At 45.8% G+C, this 14,982-nt stretch overlaps 1 protein-coding gene across 7 annotated transcripts in view; it reads left to right on the top strand.

Annotated features, from left to right (window-relative positions):
• Chd7 (chromodomain helicase DNA binding protein 7) overlaps positions 1–14,982 on the top strand; it is a 179,626-nt gene that overhangs the window by 107,223 nt on the left and 57,421 nt on the right. For all 7 annotated transcript variants that reach the window (XM_075967014.1, XM_075967015.1, XM_075967013.1 and 4 more), the window contains exons 4-5: positions 10,910–11,051; positions 14,694–14,831. In XM_075967014.1, coding sequence (XP_075823129.1) covers positions 10,910–11,051; positions 14,694–14,831 — 280 coding nt within the window. The remainder of the gene's footprint in view (positions 1–10,909; positions 11,052–14,693; positions 14,832–14,982) is intronic.

The raw sequence follows: 14,982 nt of genomic DNA, 5'->3' as shown, positions 1-14,982 counted from the left end.
AGAGTTCACAGTGGTCTACTGTCTCTGTTTGGCTAGATGGTGGTATTTTTCTCCTTGGTGTTGGTCTACCTAATTTCTATCCCGCCGACTGCACCTGATTGAAATGTGGGTGGTTAGCATGTCTCCCTTGTGTTAGCCACATTGGTGGGTCAGAGAAGATAAGTGTGAACCCAGAGAGTGTGATTCTGAGTGCCAAAGTGTCCTCTGGAGTGCTGCCCGTGAATAGAAGTGATGTCTTAGAACATGGCACTGGCTGTAAAATGTGCCCATCTACCAGTGTGGCATTAGCGGTGTTCTCCGAGAGACTCCTGGGAGTCTCTGGTTTGAGCCGGCACCGGAATGTCTAATTGGGCTTCTCCTTTATGCAGTGTTGCAGGGCCAGACGGTGCCACATAGCCAGAGTGGCTCATGTCTGTGTTGGGCTTCCTTGAAAACACCACATCTCAGCTGACTGCACTTCCTTTCCATGTTCCACATCCTAACTGAGTCCACAGAGCAATGTAGATTTTTTCAGTGTTAATTCTCAACTACAAGACAAAATCTTTGCTTTAGAATGTGCTACTGTTAAAAATTTAATTCTTTCATTCAAGTTTTCTGTTCTTCTACCTAAACAAACAAACTGATATAGGTAAGATGTCCTTTAGAAAATGGCCAATACTGTAACAACCCTAAAGGCAGGGTCATGATGTTGTCTTAAAATGACCCAGGCCAACACCAAGCAGAGCTGGTGTTTACAGAAACATTTGCTGAGACCCAGCATGCCGTGGGAGGCCAGGTAGGTTTGCATCTGCAATGCCTGGAAGTTTGTTTGTAGAATGTAAAAATGACACGTGTTTGAAACGCGAAATCAAATTTGACATTGAGATCTTTTCTAGCTTTCTTTGCTAGTCCTTTCTTTACAATCTAGTACGTTATGTGCCAAGGAAGTACCTTTTCTGCAGTAGCTAGACCTTTGAGGGCAACAGTGTGCAAGGCTGCTTTCTGGGTGTTTTACTTAGTATCTTTCATAGAACTCAGTGCTGGTGGTTTCTGGACACATCCTGTGTTGTTTGTAGTAAACCCACGGTCTTCGTGTTTCCCTCTCACAATCCTTTACTTCCTCAAAAGGAGTAAGGTGAAGAAACCGTGGGGATGTGTGAGCAAGGGTCTCAAGGTGCCCGTGTGGAGTCAGGAGTGTGTGTGAGCGAGGGTCTCAAGGTGCTCGTGTGGAGTCAGGGGGAGTATGTAAGCGAGGGTCTCAAGGTGTTCGTGTGGAGTTGGGGGGAGTGTGTGTGAGCGAGGGTCTCAAGGCTCCCATGTGGAGTCAGGGAGTGTGTGTGAGCGAGGGTCTCAAGGTGCTCGTGTGGAGTCGGGGGGAGTGTGTGTGAGCGAGGGTCTCAAGGCTCCCATGTGAAGTCAGGGAGTGTGTGTGAGCGAGGGTCTCAAGGTCTCAAGGCTCCCATGTGGAGTCAGGGGGAGTGTGTGTAAGCGAGGGTCTCAAGGTGCTCGTGTGGAATCGGGAAATGTGTGTGAGCGAGGGTCTCAAGGCTCCCGTGTGGAGTCAGGGGGAGTGTGTGTGAGCGAGGGTCTCAAGGTACCAAGGCTCCCGTGTGGAGTCAGGGGGAGTGTGTGTGAGCGAGGGTCTCAAGGTCTCAAGGCTCCCGTGTGGAGTCAGGGGGAGTGTGTGTGAGCGAGGGTCTCAAGGCTCCCGTGTGGAGTCGGGGGGAGTGTGTGTGAGCGAGGGTCTCAAGGCTCCCGTGTGGAGTCGGGGAGTGTGTGTGAGCGAGGGTCTCAAGGTACCAAGGCTCCCGTGTGGAGTCAAGCATGCAGGCATCTCAGTGGGCAGAGAGAACACAAAGAGCTAGGTAGCCTGGTCTCAGGCCAGGTGTTAGGCCGTCTCCTTGTCTGGGTGTGATGCGTGTTGTCTGCTCCTCATCTTGTTCTGCCCCCCTTACAGCTTATTTTGCTGTCTGCAGTTTATTATGAACTAGTTATGCCATCAGATGCGTTGTAATGCTAAGACTTTAAAATTTTTATTTTATTTTGTAGGAGTGATTCTGCTTTTTGATACGTCACATTTTATGCTGATTCGATTGATCATTTGAAACTTTTGTGCTTTTTAAAGTTAATTTTTAAGTTACATAAAAATTGACCTTGTTATGGTATTTTAATAGGCATTTATCATTGTACTTTGTTCGTGTTTGCCCAGTTCCTCCCTAATCCATCTTCTCACCAAACAGTAACCCCCTTCTGATTGTGTATGTGTGCGTGTTTGTGTATGAGTGTACATGCATGGATCTTGGCTGCACATAGGAGAGAAGACATGAGTTATTTGTCTTTATGTCTTGGCTTATTTTATTTGGCATGATATTATATTTTTTCTGCAAATGATGTAATTTCATTATTCCTTATGATCACACACACATATTATATTATATTTTCTGGGTCTGTACAGGCCTGTAGATCTGCTCCGTGCATTGACTATTGCCAAAGGAGGTGCAGTGAACATGGATGTGCGTGTGTCTCAATGAGGTGCTGACTTGGATTCAGTCAGGCGCACACCCAGGAGCGATAGAGCTGAGTCACCAAGGTTCTGTTTTTAGTCTTGTGAGGAACCTGTATGCTGACTTCCACACTGGCTGCCCCATTTTCCATTCCTACCCCGAGTGACTAGGGCTCCGCTTGGCCCACATTCTCTCCAGCATTTGTTATTGTTGATTTTCCTGAAGAGGCCGTGAGGGCAGACAGCTGTGACGTGCGCTTCCCTGGTGGTAAAGGATGGTGAAGGATGTCCTTAGCAGTCACCTGCCTGCTTTCCTCTGGAGAATTGTCTGCCCAGTCCACGTTGTCCGTTTAACTGGGTGGACATTTGGGGTTATAGATTATAAATGCTAACCCCTGTCAGATACATAGTTGGTAAAGATTTTCTTCTGATCTGTTGGCTGTCTCTTTGATCTGCTGCTTGTTTCTCTTGCTGCATAGATACTTTTGATTGCACTTGTGCCCATTTGTCAATTTTTGAAATTATGTTCTCAGCTACTGGAGTCCTTGTCAAAGCGAAGCCCTTGTTTATATGGTGTGACTCCGGACATTTCAGAGTTTCAGGTCTTAAAAGTAGCAACATTATATTTATGAAGTAGCAATGAAAATAATTTTATGGTTGGGGGGTCACCATGTGAGGAACTGTATTAAAGGGTCGCAGCATTAGGAAGGGTGAGAACCGCTGCAGTAAGGTCTTTGATCCGTTTTGAGTTGGGATTTGCAGGGAGAGTGTCCCATGTTCCCAGCATCAGTTGTTGAAGAGGCTGTCTTTTCTTCAGAGTATGTCTTTGAGACCTTTGTCGGAAATTAGGTACTGTCACTATGTGGCTTCATTTCTAGGTCCTCTGTTCTGTTCTATTCCATTGGTCTAGAGATATATTTGTGTCTTACTCTTGTTACTATGGCTCTGCAATAAATTTTGAGGTCAGGTATTGTGATACCTTCCAGCATTATTTTTTCTGTTCTGGATTGCTTTGCCTGCTGTTTGTTTGTTTGTTTGTTTGTTTTGTATGTGTGTGTGTTTCTGTATGATTTTGAGGTGACTTTTGTTGCTGTTCTGTGAAGAATATCATTGAAGTTTTTATAGGGATGGTTTTCAATAATTCATATACTTCCACATACTTCAGTCCTGCCACCCAGGAGCATGTCAAGTCAACCTAAAAAGATTGTCATCATAGAAGCCTTTTACCACATTGGTTGAGTTTATTCTTAGTTATAAATTTTTTTAAATAAAATATTCTAAAAGCTATCTTAATTCCTGTCCAATTCTTCCCTGGCAAAATTTGTTATCAATACATGGAAACGCTACTGATTTTTCTATGACAATTTTGTGTCTTGCTACTTTGTAGAAAGTGTCAGTCTCAGAGTGGCATTCACAGGGTTTCCAGTTTGCAGTGGGATCCGTAGGCCCTTTGAAGACAGGATGGTATCACGTGCTGGCAGAGGTAACCTGACCCCACCCTCCCTTGCTCTTTGTGATTCTCTTCTTTGTTCCTTTTGCCTTCTTGCTCTCTGGCTAAGTATTCAGATAGCATATTGAATAAGAATGGAGGGACGGGAGCCAGGCTTGGTTACACTGCCTTTAATGCTAGCACCTAATGGATGGAGGCAAGCTGATCTCTCCAAGTACCAGGCCAGCCATGACTATATAGGAGACCCCTCTCCCAACAAAGAGACACTCTCTCAGATTTCCCCGTCTAGGTCTAGAGAGTATTGGGTGATTTCTCGTACTGCCTTCATTAGACTGAGGTTAATTTCTCCTGTTACTAGTTTCTTTGGTTTGGTTTTCTAATGTTACTTTTAATTTTCACTATTTAGAAAGCTCACTAAGTAGTAAGGTGTCTTAGGGTTTTGGTTGCTGCGGCGAAACACCATGATCCAAAGCAAGTCAGGGGAGGAAAGGGTTTATTCAGCTTAGGTTTCCACATCACTGTTCATCATCAAAAGAAGTCCGGACAGGAACCAAACAGGGTGGGAACTTGGAGGCAGGAGCTGAGGCAGAGACCATGGAGGGGAGCTGCCTACTGGCTTGCTCAGCCTGCTTTCTTATGAAACCCAGGGATGGCAGTACCCGCAATAGGCTGGGCCCTCCCCCATCAATCTCTAATTAAGGAAATGCCCTATAGAACAGACTATCTTATGGAGGAGTTTTCTCACTGAGGCTCCATCCTTTCAGATAAATCTAGCTTGTATCAAGTTGACATAAAACTAGCCAGCATGTGAGGACTTAGACGGCTTTTGGTTTGTGAAGCTGGTTGTACTTTTTCACCAGCGTTGAGCCCTGAAGTCCAATGGCAAACTGCATTCCACTGTGGCCACCACAGCCAGAGCCTTTGTAGAGTTGCTAAGCCCCAGCCCTCTGTCCCACAGCCTAGGCGGCAGTTCTCAGCATTAGCCTCACCTTCTTGGGAAGTCTGTGGTTGTGGTTGTTGGATGTGCTGCTTCACACCTCATCCAGGCCGGCTGGGAGGTTGAGACGGGAATGTTGCCACAAGTTCAAGGCCAGCCTAGGCGACAGGGAGATCCTGCTTGCTATGCAAGTGTAGGGGCCTGAGATTGGATAGCTAGTACCTCTATGAAAAGCTGGATATATATGACGGCATGGACTTGTAATTGTAGCTCTGGGGAGGCAAAAGACGGGCATATCCCCAGAGCTTGCTGGAGGTCAGCCTAGCCAACCAAGTTCCAGGTCAGGGGCATTGGTCCATCCCAACACACACACACACACACACACACACACACACACACACACACACTCACACACTCACATTCCCCTTCTTTTTTGTTTTTTCGAAACAGGGTTTCTCTGTAGCTTTGGAACATGTCCTAGAACTAGTTCCTATAGATCAGGCTGGTCTTGAGCTCACAGAGATCTGCCTGCTTCTGCCTTCCAAGTGCTGGAATTAAAGGTCTGGCTAATGCCCTTCTTAAGGAAGATGATGTATTATTTTGGAGAAGCATGAACCCTTAATAATGTCCCTGATTAAGGGTCCTGACCTAAGTTTCAAGACTGATTTTTTTCCCCCACTGTCATGAGAATACTCATGAACTTACTTCCTCTTCATGACCTACCCCTCAGCACGTTTGGCTTTGCAATATGGCTCCTTTTCCAAGTTTCTTTTGAAAATGAATGCTCACAGGTTGACACCAATGACTCTTTAACTACATTCTGTTGTGTCATAAATCAGGCCAGCCCTTACTTGTAATAAGTTCTTGCTCTTGTTTTTAGAGAGCCTACAATCTCCTAGACAAGTGTTGATCAGCTGTGATCCCCCAGCCCCATCTCAGTCAACAGCCCCCACTCTGTTAGTGGACAGCTGTGTCTTCAGCTAAATAGGAGTCCTTCCACAAGAGTGGAACCCCAAGAACAGGTCCCCACAGGATAACACAACTCGGAATATGGAGTTTGTGTTTTAGCGATTGTACCTAAACGTTCTCCTCAGGGTGGTGCGTGCACGCTCTGACGGCATTGGGGGTAATCCCAAGACCAATGAGCTGGGCTGTTGGCTGTGGACCCCGGTGTCTGCCAGTGTGAGTCTGCTCCCACAATATAGTGTGGACCTCGAGGCTGCAGGAGCAACAGTGGTACCCTTGGATTTATGTTTGTTTCCAGGGCTTGCCAGCATGAGTGAGGCTCTGCACATGAGTGGGGGTAGGGGTAGATCTGTATTTGTATTTTTGTCATATTGCTGATTGGGGAGATAGAAGAAGAAAGGACTTTGACTTGGAGATGTTATTTATAAATGGCCATTTATTGTTCTGATTTTGAAAAATTTCTGTTCTCCAGTTTGTTAACAATTTAGTCTCGTGTCATTTTTTCTCCTCTTTTCCCTCCCTCCCTCCCTCCCTCCCTCCCTCCCTCCCTCCCTCCCTCTCTAGCTAAGGTCTCAAGTAACTTAGGCTAGCCTTAAAATCCTGATGTTGCTGCTTCTGCCTCCCACGCTCTGGAAATAGGAGTGTGTGCCACTGTACCCTATAGATACTGAGGAAAGAACCAGAGCCTTTTACACGGTAGACAAGCACCCTGCCAGCCGAGCGTGCTCACCTGGATCTTCAGCGCCACTACAGTGAGCTTTGTAGATGGCTTGTCATGAAGGGAGATTGCTATTCCAGCTTCTGTTTTTTAAACATTTTTTAAATGTTAAAAGTATTTACTGTTGTTATGTATCTGAGCACACCCACAGTGTGCATGTGGGGTCAGACGATAATGTGATCTGAGCTCTTGGATCAAACCCAGGCTTGTGTGATAAGCACTTTCACCCAGGGAGCGATCTTACTACCACTGTCTTGTGGTTGTTTAGAATTTTTTTGTTTTGTGGTGGTGGGGGGTGGGGGGTATGTGGGGGGTGTGTAGGTGTGTGTTAGAAAATAGGAAAGTGTCAGTATGTAGGAAAAAGCTTTGTAGCCAGGTGGTGATGGTGCACACTTTAATCCCAGCTTTTGAGCGGCAGAGGCAGGCAGATCTCTGAGGTTGAGGCCAGCTGGGTCTACAGAGTGAGTTTCAGTACAGCCAGGACTACACAGAGAAACTCTGTCTTATGGGAGGTGGAAAGGAAGAAAGAAAGCAAAAAAGAGCTTTGTACTTATTAAACTACTTAATTAGATATTAAGTAAAAAAAGAAACATAAGCAGCTCACCAGCCCCTCTAAGTAGGCACCAGGAATACAAAGATAAATACAGTTTAGTTCATAGGACAGTCGATGAAATAGACACAGTACTTTGACTTTAGAATAACTCAGTAATGTTAACACCAGTTTCTATGTTTTAAGTATTTGTATGTCATGTGACACGTAGGAATTTGAAGTCATGCCCAGTCCAGGCTACCATGGTGTTCTGATTTTCTGTTTCTTGGATGTCAGCTAAGTTTTGCAGATGAGCAGGCAAGTTTGGGGTACCAGAGGGTGTTTATCATTCATATATAAGTCTGCAGATGAAGCTATAGGGAACACACAGGAAGCAAACCTTGTGAGTGTGAAGGCCAGAGAAGCCCAGGACCCCAGTAATGAGACTTGCAGACATTAGTGGTCAAGTTTGGAGTTCGGTGCATCCTCAGATTTTGCAGTGGAGGTGAGTGGTGTTCAGGGTGGGGCAGGAGCAGAGCAGAGGAGGAGAGGTGAGAGGAAGCAGTGAGGCCTGTGTGTGTCTGGCTTCTGTGACTCTGTTCGCCGACTGCTAGGTGACAAGCTGGAGCTGAGGAGGCTTCGCCGCAGCTGTTGGAGGGACAGCGGAGCTCTGGGTCTGCACCGTGCGACTCAGTGGCTTCCTTCTCAATGTCGCAGGGCCGGCTTCGGGGATGCTCCTAACAATATCTTAACCCGCAACGAGGGCAGCTGTCTGTTTGCATATTCAGGCTTTGAATATAGTTTGGAAGGAGAACGTTTGTGTGGAGATGTTTTGGGGTTTGGCAGTAAAAGACCAGATCGAACCTGACAGGTACATACAGAATAATTCGGAATGTGGACTCCGTCCTTTTCCCACTGGTCTCATGCTGGAGAGACCCTTTCCGTGGGGTGAGAGGGCAGTGTGCAGAGATTTTTATGGTCTAGGTTGGGATGACGTGTGTGGCTACAGTAGTGGTAGTGGGCATGGGGGTGAATGCTTTTCTCCTTTTAGCTGGTGACTCACATTGATCATGCATGTTCCTTCTGTTTATGTTGCTTAAGTCAAGTGAACCCTGATGCTCATGCCATCTTCTCTGTGAGTTCCTCGGATGAGTTGGCAACGGTGGGTCAGAGTCCCAGCCGGGGTGCACCTCTCAGCTGTGGTCCTCACCTCTCTGTCTCATCTCAAGCTCCTAGAAACCCTAGAGATGCAGATGTTAGCTGTGTGCCATAGATGAGAAACGGGGATGCAGGAAAACCCTAAATGGTTTGTCTAGTGTCACAGTTGGAACCGTAACTAATTCCTGTCTCGTGGAAACCAATTCTGTAGTACTTCTGGCAGAAGAAAATGACTTAGCTTAAAGCAGTTTGAATGTCACACTTCATAGGAATCCAGGTTGGTGTATTCCAAAATCATAATGAGGACAGTTTAACGTAAGTAATTGAATTTTGTCTTGGATAGCCTGGATTTGTCTTTGGGTGGCCACTGAAGATTTCTCAACCTTACTTCTTGGGGTGCTTGATTCGTATACCGGTGGGCGGGAGAGCCTAGCTGTCCCTCTGCATGAACACCATGAGGGCTAATGAGTTGGCCTCTTGCAGTAATCAGATCGGAAAGTGCTTCCCTGGGCCATGAGGATTTTGTCTATGCGTTGGGGAGGTCCTGTCTGACTTTCAGCCATCTTGGAGGTTCTGTGCGGCCCATCCTTGGACAGAGCAGATGGACAGTCATTAGAGCTTCTGTTCCCCCAGCAAAGAGATGCTTCCAGACAGTCAGCCTTTCTCTCCTGCAGGATGGTGCTCGCAGGGCCCGGAACCCCATGAACCTGAACGCTCTCCTTTGCTCTGGTAGAGCGAGGTCACCATGGAAAGTGCTCAGTGCCAGCCCACTTTACCTGGCAACGGTTCAACTCTTTGACAGACCTACCTCTGATTTAAACAAATTTGAGAAATATGTAAAGTTTTGGAAGCAGTTTTGCACTGATTTGATAAAAGAAACCACAAAACACTGCAGCGCAGGTGTTGAGAATGTTTGAAAGCTGATTGAGGGAAGCAGATGGCTTTAGCCAGTGGCATCCAGCCAAAAGAGCAGGTGCTGGTCATGTGACCGCTGGTTACCAGGGTAATCTGATTGCTCTTGGCGTGCAGATGAAAGGAAGGGGCCCAGTGTTCAGCTGTAGTATTGTATAATTTGTGGCAGTTAGAGCGGAAATAAATGCTGGGAATGGAGCCTCATGGTAGGGGAGACTTCTGTCCGTGTGTAGCGTAAACACCAGGACACTCTCGTCAGGAAATGCTGCATGAATTTTTTTAATTTAAAAAATATTGTGCTGTCCGTGGATCTTTGACTTAGTCACACCACCTTTTTATAAATAAAATCAGCGTTCGAAATGTAACTGCTATCAGCGATAATCTTGAATTGTTTTGAATTGTTTCCTGATGTAGCTGTTTGCGATGCTAAAGCGCTCACGTATCAGAATAAACTCCGAGTCTATAAAAATACCAAGTTTAATGCTCAAAGCATTATCAGTAGGAAAGCCTGCCATAGGCGTGTGCTGGATGCACGACTGGCGTGCTCTGGGAGTGTTCAGTGTGACACATCCTTACACAAAATCGTTAGTTCCTACAGTCTCTTCCCAGCGTCTGACAACATGCTGTTTACTGCATCCTATCAGTGTGGTTTTCTGGGACTTTATCAAATTTAATAAGTGTGGGGTTTTGAAATCCATCTTTTGTTTTTTAAACTACTTAGAGCTTGAGGCTCCCTAGAAATACAATTTTTTTTTAAAAAAAAAAAAGTCTTTGCTGATGTAAGGATCGCTTTCTGTGTTGTATGTGTAACAGACGCTGGCTAATGTAAGGAAGTCCTGGGTCCAGAGTGGAGATTAAAGGGAGCACTACGTGCTCACTCCAGCTGAGGAAGGGAGGGTTTTTGGGGTGGTGATAACCCTAGAATTTTATTTTTCTCAGAGGGTACTCATGTATTCTGATATAACATTCAAATACTACTAATGTTTTTCAGTAGCAGTTGGAAAGTGAGCTTTGGTTATTGGTTAGATACGCGCACACACACACACACACACACACACACACACACACACAATTTCAAAGACCTAACTTTTTGAGCCTGGCGATGTCCTCAGTGGTAGCATGCCTGCCACTGGGTTCAGTTGCTAGCACTCGGGAAAATAAGGACCAGTTGTGACCACCCCTTCAAACTGTTTAGCATCAAAAAACAAAAAAATAAAACAAAATCCACAACAACAACTCAACTTGCTTGTAAACAAGAACACTGAACTGAATAAAAACTAAATAAAATTTATTTCTAGGAAGTGAATTTTTATCAAATGCTTGTCAGTAGGATATAAGGACCCTACTGTCACTGACTGCCATGGGAGTGTATAAAACTCCGTGCCAGAAAAATGAGGATGTGCTCATTAGATTGTAATTTTTTCCCCTTTAGTTAAAAAAAGGGTGACTGTGCCTTTTTAGCTAAGCAACATCTTAGTTCTTCATCATGGATTGGTACATTAGCGGGGGCTACAAGCAATACTCTGCAGTGTTCAAAGTTTTACATTCAATTCAGTTTTAACATGTGAGAACTTTGCTGAAGGTCGTCAATTATAAGTTTTTTGTTGTCAGACATTAATTAGGAGTACCACCTAATGAAAATCGGCCAAAACACACCTACCTAGCCTTTACCACAAGGATTCGTGGAAGGAGAAGGTTTGGGGCGCGTGGGAACCACACTGAACGTGAACACTAAGTGGTATCACTTTGAATTCTAGTAATAAGAAGCCGGACTCAGAAGCAAGTGCTTTGAAGAAAAAGGTCAACAAAGGAAAAACAGAAGGTTCTGAAAACTCAGACTTGGACAAAACACCCCCACCGTCCCCTGCCCCTGAAGAGGACGAAGACCCAGGTGTTCAGGTAATGCCATTATCCCTCCTGAGCTCCGGCTGGGGAGAGGGTAACTTTAGCTGCATGGCTTTGCCGTCAGATGTGCATGTGCGCGATGTCCTTATTGTTGTCGGGAACGTTATATCCATAGTGAAGAGAGCCAGGGTGAGCAGAAACTCAGCTCACTCCAGGGTTGCCGAGCTTTGAAATCAGTAAGACAGAAAGCTGCCTTTAATTCCATGGGTGTGCGTTTTGATGTTTATTTACACCCTCCTAAATATTTTTAACATTGCTATTATATTACTTCAAGTGTCGTGCACGTTTAAATTTTTTCCTAAAATTTGGTTTCTTGTCAATTTTTATTTGCTGATTTCTTTCTTTCTGTGTGTGTGTGTGTGCGCGCGCGCGCGCGCGCCCGCCTGTGTGCACACATGCACATATGTGCACATCTATGTGGAAGCAGGAGGCCAACCTCAAGTGTCATTCCTTAGGAGACATCCACCCTGTGATCTAGAGGCAGTGTCTCTCACTGTCCTGGGGTCTGTGAAGGATGCTCGCCTTGACTGGCCAGGGAGCCCCAGAGATTTTGTGTCCACCTCCCCAGTGCTGGAATTGTAAGCGTGGGCCTCCTTGCTGTGCTTTCCTGTTGTTCTAGGAGTCAGAGTCGAGTCTTAGCGCTTGGGTGGTAAGCACTTTGCTGACCGAGCTGTCTGTCTTGCCCTCATTATTTTTTTCATAATAAAAACCAAAACATACTTTGTAGCTTCTCTTCTTGACGGTAGATCCAGATGAGATATATCCCTGATAGTTTCCGTGGACAAGTCAGTCACTCCCAAGAAGCAACTCTACCCAACGGCCCAGTGTGAGGTTCTCCTGAATTCTAGGAGTAAATAGTAGGAATTTGGGTGCTTGTGTGTGAAGTTTGCTCTGTTTGTACTCAAAAGTACACCTGACAGTTAAGATTTATTTCCTACCAAGGAAATCTCCTGGAAGCATGCAAATCTGTTCTGTTTGGATGTCTGGGAATGTGGCCCGTGCAGGTGGCATCTGAGCCAGCAGGGAGCAGCTACTGTTGAGTCCTGTAGCTATAGGCCTTAGAAGCTGGCTGGGCTTCCTCTGACGTAAGTGTGCTCCCAGGCTTTCCTGCCTGAGGTCCAAGGGTGTGGAGTATGGGGCCCTCTTACAAAGAATTTCTTTGTGATGTGTTTTTCTTGAGCAGCCCTTGTGTGTGTGATGTCATGCACTGGCTGGACAGACGGATCTGAGAGGGTAGAAAGGTTACAGATGGTTGCGAGCCACCATGTGGGTACGGGGGGGGAGTTGAACCCGGGTCCTCTGCAAGAGAAAAGAGTGCTCCAAATGACTGAGCCATCTCTCCAGCCCTAATAGAGGTACCTCTTACAAGCTGGTTAAGAGGTTCGAAACTAAAAATTTTTAGTAAAATTCGTTGCATCCTTGAGGATGTTTTGCCTTAATTTGTGCTTAATTAAGAGTCTTCTGATAGTAATATTTGGACAACATTAGGAATTATTTTCACTGGCTGGATGTGGTGGTGCACACCTTTAATCCCAGCACTGATCTCTGAGTTTGAGGCCAGCCTGGTCTGTATAGTCAGTTCCTGTACAGCCAAGGCTACAAAAGAAGACCCTGTCTCAAAACAAAACAAAAGAATCATTTCCTAAGTAAATTCCATCATGGCTTCCCAAATACAGCTGCTGTTTTTAAAAAAGCTGCGTTCTGACTAAAACAGACTCTCTGATTGGGGGTGGGATTATTTCCTTCCTTTCCTCTCCTTCTACCCGCTTCCCACTTCTTTTCCTTTCTATAATTTCAGGTACAGAAGAGAGCTTAGCCACTTAAAGCAAACTCGGTGTTTTCTGTTCAATTGTCTCAGTGTAACAGTTGTGGGCTTACCAGCAAAGTCAGGCAGCCCCCAGAGACCAGCCTTGAAGGCTGTCTTCCTGGCGTCTGACACAGGAAGTGATGCAGGCTTCTTCCTGTGATGTATCCGTGACACACTTGCAAGGAAGGGACAGGTTGTGAATTTTCTGATTGGTTGTCAAAAGTCAGTGACGTGTTAACTCTAACTCATAATCAAGGCCATAGACACACGTTCCTCTTCAGTACACATCGGTTGTCACCAAAAGTATCTTTCTAAAGCAGGTGGGAACACAGCATTCTCAGGCCGTGGGATGGACGGTGTGTTGGGCCAGCCCTGAGAGATGGAAGCATTTTTGTTTAGTACTGAAATGAAAATTCACCACCACCACCACCACCACCAGCCCCCCCCCACTCCTTTATCTCTTTATTCAGAGCCCTCAAACCAGTAACAATTTGTATTTCTTTTCATATGTTTTTTTTTCTGTTAACAAAAACACCATTTATTTTCTGAGTGTTGAGAATGACAGAGGTGAAGATGATGTTCATTCTCTTCATCTTGAGGTTACTGCTAGCTTGCAAATAAACAATTTGAATTTGTCTGAAGTGGAATCAGAAGCTAGTTTCATGAGTTGCTTGTGTTCATCACTTTACCTTGGACAGATTTCCAAACATATGATGTGTCTTACGGTAAGTAGAACTGTTAGGTCAAAGGGTTGGCGTGTTTAAACGTTGATAGAGATGACTACCTTGTCCTGCGAAGGCTGTGCTCGGTTGTGTTTTGACCACGAGAGTGAAAGTATGCGTTTTGCTATCAGTCATACTGATGCTAGCTAGCTATTACTAATCTTCTAAATTTTTTCCTTTTTTCTTTTCTTTTATGGTTTTTCGAGACAGGGTTTCTCTATAACTTTGGACCCTGTCCTGGAACTAGCTCTGTAGACCAGGCTAGGCTGGCCTCGAACTCACAGAGATCCACCTGCCTCTGCCTCCCGAGTGCTGGGATTAAAGGCGTGTGCCACCACCGCCGGGCCAGTCCTCTAAATTTTAAGGAGCATGGTAAAAAGTTGTATTAAAACTAGAACTGCCAGGCATGGCGGCACACACTTTTAATCCCAGCATTTGGGGGACAGAGATAGGCGGATCTCTGTGAGTTGGAGCCCAGCTTGATCTGATCATGAATTCCAGGCCAGGGGTGGCTAAATAGTTAGAATCTGTCTCAAAACAAACAAGCAAATAAAACCGTACTTCTCTTAGCCACTGGTTATGAATTGTGCATTCAGTGTCCATTTCTGCCCCGCCCCCTCCTCCAGTACTAGGGATTGAACCCAGGGTCTTCTGAATGGCGACCATCCCCAGCCCTGACTCTTTCTTTTCAGTCCAAAATTAAAATGCATTGGAGGGCCTTGGGAAATAACAATAATCCAATATTTGTGTAGACCTTTTTAGCCTATAGATTTCAGTCATAGAGAAAAAGAGCAGAGTGTCCCGGACTGCCGTAGAGTGTGGCCACTGCTCGCAATGGAGATTGGCCAGGTGAGGAACACAATTTGCTGTTTCTTATGTGTTCTTATTGAAGGGGCTGTTGCTGGGAGCAGCGGAGTGACATGGTCCCAGGCACTTTGTCTCTGGTTCATTACTGTGGTTGCCACAGTGATCTTGTCTCCTGGCTTTCAGGATTAAAGTCACCAGCTTTTCTTTTAGGTTGAAATAAAACAACACCAACAATAAAGGTATCCCCACTGTGTACCAGAGGTCGCTTTTTAAACTCGCTCTGTTGGGGTTCCCTTCCAGAAGAGGCGGTCCAGCAGGCAGGTGAAGCGGAAGCGATACACTGAAGACTTGGAGTTCAAGATTTCTGATGAGGAGGCAGATGATGCAGATGCTGCTGGGGGAGACTCTCCATCCAACACCTCACAGTCGGAGCAGCAGGTCGGCAGCCGGGCGTGGGTTGACCGGAAACTCTCTACCTGGCGTCTGAGCAATCAGCGCAGTGGCAGGAGTGGGCATTGCGTGGCGGGAGAGTCTGCTCGTGTGGGCTGATGTGTCAGGGGAAAGTCCTCGTTCAGTAGTGTCTTAAAAA

This window comes from Microtus pennsylvanicus, chromosome 3, assembly GCF_037038515.1.
Source record: "Microtus pennsylvanicus isolate mMicPen1 chromosome 3, mMicPen1.hap1, whole genome shotgun sequence".
Classification (NCBI taxonomy): Eukaryota; Metazoa; Chordata; class Mammalia; order Rodentia; family Cricetidae; genus Microtus; species Microtus pennsylvanicus.
This window is presented reverse-complemented; position numbering and strand designations above follow the sequence as displayed.